The sequence below is a fragment of the Grus americana genome, chromosome 2, assembly GCF_028858705.1.
Source record: "Grus americana isolate bGruAme1 chromosome 2, bGruAme1.mat, whole genome shotgun sequence".
Taxonomy (NCBI): domain Eukaryota; kingdom Metazoa; phylum Chordata; class Aves; order Gruiformes; family Gruidae; genus Grus; species Grus americana.
The window spans coordinates 153125565-153132322 of record NC_072853.1 but is presented as its reverse complement, the minus strand read 5'-3'; the positions used below and the strand labels follow the sequence as shown (position 1 = coordinate 153132322).

Sequence of the window (6758 nt, the reverse complement as noted above, 5' to 3'; positions counted from 1 at the left end):
CCAGAAGAAGGCGAGGAAAGGAAGGGAGGCGGCGGAGGGGTGCACTACCAGCAGCCGCAGCCAGCACCCCAAGACTCCGAGCGGAGCGGCAGCCCTGACTGGGGTGTCGGAGCGGCGCTGCCAGCGGCTGAGCCGAGGGGGGGGCGGGGAGAGGGCCGTGCCCCCGCCGCTGCGCCCGGCTGTGGGCGGGAAGCTCGCGGCCGCCCCTCACAGCCCGCAGGCGGTTCCAACCGGGCGAGGGAGGCAGGGCGGGAGGCCGGATCGCTCCTCAGGCTGCCCTGCCCCTCGGCCCGCTGCGGTCGTCGTCTGTCAGCGCTAAAGGGAAAGGGTCGCTGAAAAAATACCTACAGTAACCACAGTACAGGCAAGTGAACCTGAAAAAGACGTGTCCTTTCCGGAGGACAACCCTTGCTGGGGCCACGCAATTAAGAAAGGAATAATGTAGGATGTCAAACAGTTAATAAGTAATTTAAAGTTCTTATTATTACTGGAGCTTCAGGCTTTAATTAAAATAATCCATGTTCAAAGCGCAACTGTATATTGCTTCTAATGTCAATACTATCAGTTTTCAAACATTGCATGCAAACAAGAAGCAGAAGTGGACCTCTCAGGCAGGGGAAAGGGGAAGCTCCTCACCCTGAGGGAAAAAGGGTTTTTTTTCTATACATCGGACTTAATAAATACCTGAAGCCCCAAAGAGAATTTGATTTTAAAATGTGGGAGAGAGGGAGGGTGCTAAGTGCACAATGAAACTTGTTTAACAGAAAATTCTCCAATTACAACCAACCTATGTAGATCAAATATAAATTCAAGGCAAGGCTTAAGACACAACAATATAGTGCAATAAATTTATTAACTGAAAATATAAATAGCACTCCTGGCATGTGCATGTCATTTTCATTGAGAATTTGCAGCTCCAGTGAGACAGAAATCATCTCTGAATAAGAAACCCCATCCCCTGTCATAAAGCCCATAATAAAAGAGTAATATTTACACAATAAATTGGGTAAAATAAGAATAAATTAGAGTAGCTAATGATTTTAAAATACAAAAATATGCAAACACTGCAACTGTATGTTTATTTTATCCATTCTCTCTTCATTCTATCCTATCTTTTCTAAGACACAAGTCATGCAACCAGACATAGATGAATGTGATGATTCACTTTAAAAAAGGTAGTTGCTGAACAGCTTGTAAAAACATATGAACTATGTATTCGTATTTCATAATTAATACAATGAGAAGTGTAATCCTGAGCAGATTACTAGACTAGACTATAAGTATTGAACTTGCATATAAACTGTATTTAAATATTTATTGTTGCATGTTAGGAAATGCCAGAACTAAGTTTGCACATATAACTTTAATTGCTGTCTCTCTGTCTCATGGAAAAATTAATATGTTATCGGGTACCTGAAACATCTTCATTTTACAAGATGGGAATCCCTAAACCAGTAGTATAGCTAATTTAATTCTTTTCAAATTATTGATATATATTACACAAATTTCAAATCATGCTTTGAAAATGCATTATTATTTCCTTATGGCTTTTTCCTCTTTCTTTACAATGCAGGTCACCACTGCGAGTACTTTACAAACATTAATTCATGCATTTTCAAAGACACTTTGTGTGGCAGATGAGGTGACAGCGTAATTTACTTGCAACTGTGGCACGCCTTTAAAATTGGGCCTTGTTTGTTGCTTTTTTCTTTTGCTGTAATATGAATATAACTTCTCAAACATTAAAAAAAAAAAGGGGGGGGGAGATACAACACTGGATCATTCAGATTGGCAGTACAGACAGCAGCCCAGTAACTTGTTGCTTTCTTCTACACAGAGAAATCAGATGAGAGGTCACATACCTTTTCATTGTTTTCAAAGCTATTCGATGATGGCAGATGCACACGTTGACTCCAAGAATTATGGATTAATTCCAGGCTCTCAGAGGAATTTATCAATTCTGCTTTTGTTTTCTCCTCCTAATCAAGTTCTCTTTGTCTTCTTTAATATGCAGCTGCCCAGTAGACTTGTATTCCAGTCAGACTGCATCTGCAAGCTCTCCACACATTAGTGCATGAACAAGGAAAATCTCAGACATTACTCACAGTCTTAGTTTTAGCACCACAGTAACTCAGTACCATAACAGAAATGTTAGATGTTTTGCTGAGCTATGGAGTCCTCAGACGAAGCTACCTCTTTGTTAGCCAGCAGGGAGGCAGAGCTATAGCAACAGCTGTACGGATCCGATGATCGCACTACCTACAAGATGCAGCAGAGTAAGAGTTTAATTTATATATAGGAGCTATGTGGCAATGGAGAACTGTACATATAGATACAATCTTTCTAAAAATTATAAGCCATACAAGATTTGCATGTAGAAGCAAATCCAGTAAAATTGGGTAGTTTATAGTTAAGGGAAATCTATTAGTATTTACTAAACAGATGGGAATTGTTTTTCTGAGGCTTATTTGGCCAAAATTTGATGGCAGTCATAAAAATAGCAAATTCACATCACTAGTATCAGAGGCATTCTGCTGCCAAATTCCAAGTCCCTGCTCCAAAATGTGGCAATACTAGACCTGATAGTTCTAAAATCTCACTACCAGGGAAATAAAAAGTGAGAAACATGATCCTTTCATAAGGGCTCCCAGGATGATCCTGGGAACTCTAAACCATTAAGACTTACCTCCATATTGGGAAAACTGGTAGAAACTATTATAGATATAATACTGAAGGACAGATGGATAAATACGTATACCTGGGGAGGAGCCACCATCACTTCTGAAAGTATAAAATAATGCACGTTGGGAAAATAAAATGCAATTACTTTTATATAAAAATGGATTCTAAGTTGCTGTCAATTCCTCCTCCCTCTCCTGAAAAAATTGAGGTTATTGTGGTTAGTTCTCCAAAGAGAACTAACTCTTAGTTAGTACTAAGTAAATAATATTAAAAACTATTGGAATGTGAAAATAAAAATAAGCAGAGGATAATAAGCAAAGAAAACTAAAATTCAGAAGAAAACATCATTGTCCTGCTGTATGCGTGGATGGTATGCCCGCACCTTGACTACTTTATCTACCTCTAGCAGTCCTACCTCAGAAAGAATAAAAAAGTAGAAAAGGTGCAGAGAAAGGTGTCAAAGATAACAAGAGGCATTGAACTGCTTCACTTCAAGTCAAGAACTTGCTTGTAGTTTCCCCAAAAATAGAACAGAATCCTTGTTATCCAACAGATACAATACAAGTATAGAATTAGGAGTGATTGGAGAATGTGAGTTGGAAATTATTATTTGTTGTTTCTAAAATGAAAGAAATGGGGCACTATGTTAGAAAAACAGCCATTTACAAATTAAGTCAAACTGGAAATCATTGGATATTACAGAAACTAAAAATGTTAATGGCTTTAAAATTTTTTAAAAATAATGGAGTGTATGTCCCTTGGTAGCTAATGAGCATTGTGAACCAGATGCACAAACAAGCTTCAGAAATGCCTAACTCACCACCTGTCAGAAGCTCAGCGTGTATACCAATGCAAGGATCACTCCATACTTGACCTGTTTCCTATAATCCTCCCTAGGTATCTGCTGTCACTAGCAGCAGCAGCCTGACATTTCATTTCACTCTCTGGCTGTTCTCACTTTCTTACATTACTAAGTGATATTAGCACAGCAAGCCTATGCCAGATAAACAAGCAAAAGCATTCACCAATCTGCATGTGGCCCAGGTTCCCGTGCTTTTTTCAGTTTCTTCTAATTGTCTGTTTGCTCTGTTTTCGCACCAAAGAAAATATTTCACTGGTACCATGAAAACTCTCCTTTTCCCAATCACCCAGAACTACCCATTTATGGAGGTGCCTTATTCTCCAACATGTGTTTAAATTCTAGTTTATTATTCTATGTGTGGTGGGTTGACCCTGGGTGGGAGCCAGGTGCCCACCAGAGCCACTCTATCACTCCCCTCATTCACTAGACAGGGGAGAAAAGGTATAACAAAAAGCTTATGGGTCGAGATAAGGGCAGGGAGAGATCACTCACTAATTATCGTCATGAGCAAAACAGACTGAACTTAGAGAGGAAATTCATCTAATTTATTACTAAGCAAAACAGAGTAGTGGAATGAGAAATAAAATCAAAATCTTAAAACACCTCCCCCCACCCCTCCCATCTTCCCGGGCTCAACTTCACTCCCGGCTTCAACCTCCTCCCCCCCTCAGCGGCACAAGGGGGACGGGGAATGGGGGTTACGGTCAGTTCATCGCACGGTGTTTCTGCCGCTTCTTCATCCTCAGGGGGAGGACTCCTCTCATCGTTCCCCTGCTCCAGCATGGAGTCCCTCTCGTGGGAGACAGTCCTTCACAAACTGCTCCAGCATGGTCTCTTCCACGGGGTGCAGACCTTCAGGAACAGACTGCTCCAGCATGGGTCCCCCACAGGGTCACAAGTCCTGCCAGCAAACCTGCTCTGGCGTGGGCTCCTCTCTCCATGGGACCACAGGTCCTGCCAGGAACTTGCTCCAGCGTGGGCTTCCCACGGGGTCACAGCCTCCTTCAGGTGCCTCCGCCTGCTCCGGTGTGGGGTCCTCCACGGGCTGCAGGTGGAATCTCTGCACGTAGGAGCTCAGCTCTATCTTTTGTAAAATAATTGAGTTCAACTCAGTTGCAAGTTCATTGTGCTTGTGAAGTACTTTGCATAAAAGTATTACCAGTCTTCGAAAGTACTTCCAAGCAATATGAACTGTCTTAGTTCATAGTTCACTTTTTAATACTTTACAAGTATGAAGAGATATAAATGATGGTGAAACTACTTAATATTTTTGTGCACAGCTTCATCATCATTATTTCTTCATGTCTAAACAAAAGCTGCTGCCTCTCTACTTGCATCAATTCCTGGAACTTGTTGGCTAACAGTAGATGCTAAAGCCTTACTGCTGATTCTCACAGTGCTTCTCCTAACCACACAGAAGTTATCACTCCGTACATAAGTGTTGTGGCATTAGTTAGTCCTAGATATCCCATGTGGCAAATACACAGAAGGTACTTCACTGTTATTTAACATTTTGTTTTCAAATCAGGTAACTATGGTATGCTTCTGGGTACCATCGTCCACTTCCACACAGCTGCAGGGCTCTCACATGAAAGTTTTCTGTGTCATTCACATTTGAAATAACACTACTATGTACTGCTAAATACAGGAGAGTGGATATCAGGGCTCACATTAGAATTGGAGAACATGAAAAAACTCCAGTCCAGTTATAACTCAACAGTCAATACTTTGGTGCAGGCATTAAAGTAACCACTGTGGAAAAAGGGATGGAGAGTGGAAGTTTCACAGCTGTTACCCATCATCAAGATGTGTGGTTCATACACGTTGCGCCAGGCGATATTTGCACAGGAGATGGGCTGCAGCACTCTTAGCATGTTTAATAAATCTGCAGTTATTATGATGTATGTCAAAAGAGTATAGAAATTAGCTCAGAAGAGAGTATTTCACCAATCAATGGTGGAATTAAAAGGTCTGGTATGTGATTTCATTACAGTCTGAGTCAGAAAAAAAATGGAAAATTTTGTACATTTCTGCATGCCTCCAGACATGGGGAGAATTTTTAGCTTATTTTTCCCAGGGTTATTGATTTAAAGAGTCTGTAGCAGAATGAACAGATAATCCATATAGTGTGGAATCCATTTTCAGGGCTATTTTTTAATCTCCTGTGGTCAGATGACCAAGACTTAGATGTAGATTTTTTAAAACAAAATAAACAACAAAGGCTATTGCTGCAAAATACCTTTTGTTTTGATTTTTGTCTTAATATTTTAGAAGCTGCTGTCCTTGGGCCTTTCTTAGATTGCCAGTGCTATTCCTCACCTCTTCGATTTAAGTTGCACAAAAAGCTTTATAAGGCTTATTTTGGTATTTATTTTTCATCTCCATTAAAAATTGTAGTCACAAAGGAAAAATTTGTCTCTCAGATAAACTCATTTTCCTTCAAGTTTTGGTGCAGCTAGGAAAAAACAGCACTTAAAGGACTTGTAAGACTTGGCCTCTTAAACAATGAACTCAGAGGAAACCTACAACATGTAAAATAATAGAAGTTCCAGACTAAAGACATTAACATGAAGTTCTATCTGAGCTGCTCTCAGAGCAAGGTTCAAGGTAAAGGGGGAATTTGACTGTTACAGCCCAATTCGGACAGAGTAAGTTAAAGCAGACTCAGTGCTGCTCTAGCTGTTTGATAACGGTTGCGATTATGCTGTTGTGCCATCTAGGGATCACGAGTGCAATACCCAGGGGCATGCTCTATCAAATGCAGAGCCTGGAAAACTATAGTTCTATATCTGAGCCTCAACTACTTTTATTTAAAGGATAATTCTAGCCAGCAGACACATCTGCTTTTCTTCCTCCTATTCTTGCGTAACACAAAGAAGGAGATAGAACCAAGACTGGCCCGAAAATATGTTGTTAATTTAGCGGACATCATTAGTTACTGTTTGAGAGCTTTAATCTCCGTACTCAAGAACAAGTAAGAATCCCTCAGTTACACTGAAATAGCACAGTACTATTTCCATAGGATCATAGAATCCTAGAATGGTTTGGGTTGGAAGGGACCTCAAAGATCATCTAGTTCCAACCCCCCTGCCATGGGCAGGGACACCCTCCACTAGACCAGGTTGCCCAAAGCCTCATCCAACCTGGCCTTAAACACTTCCAGGTGTCCCTCCCATAACTTGAAGCTCTGAACATAACATTAGCCTATACTTTA

General features: G+C 40.8%; 1 protein-coding gene across 1 annotated transcript in view; it reads right to left on the bottom strand.

Annotated features, from left to right (window-relative positions):
- Positions 1 to 4243: 4243 nt before the first annotated feature.
- Positions 4244 to 6758, bottom strand: part of LOC129202064 (translation initiation factor IF-2-like) — a 29287-nt gene continuing 26772 nt past the window's right edge. Inside the window, exon 2 of the mRNA XM_054814092.1 lies at positions 4244 to 4628. Coding sequence (XP_054670067.1) covers positions 4437 to 4628 — 192 coding nt within the window. The 3' untranslated portion in view covers positions 4244 to 4436. The remainder of the gene's footprint in view (positions 4629 to 6758) is intronic.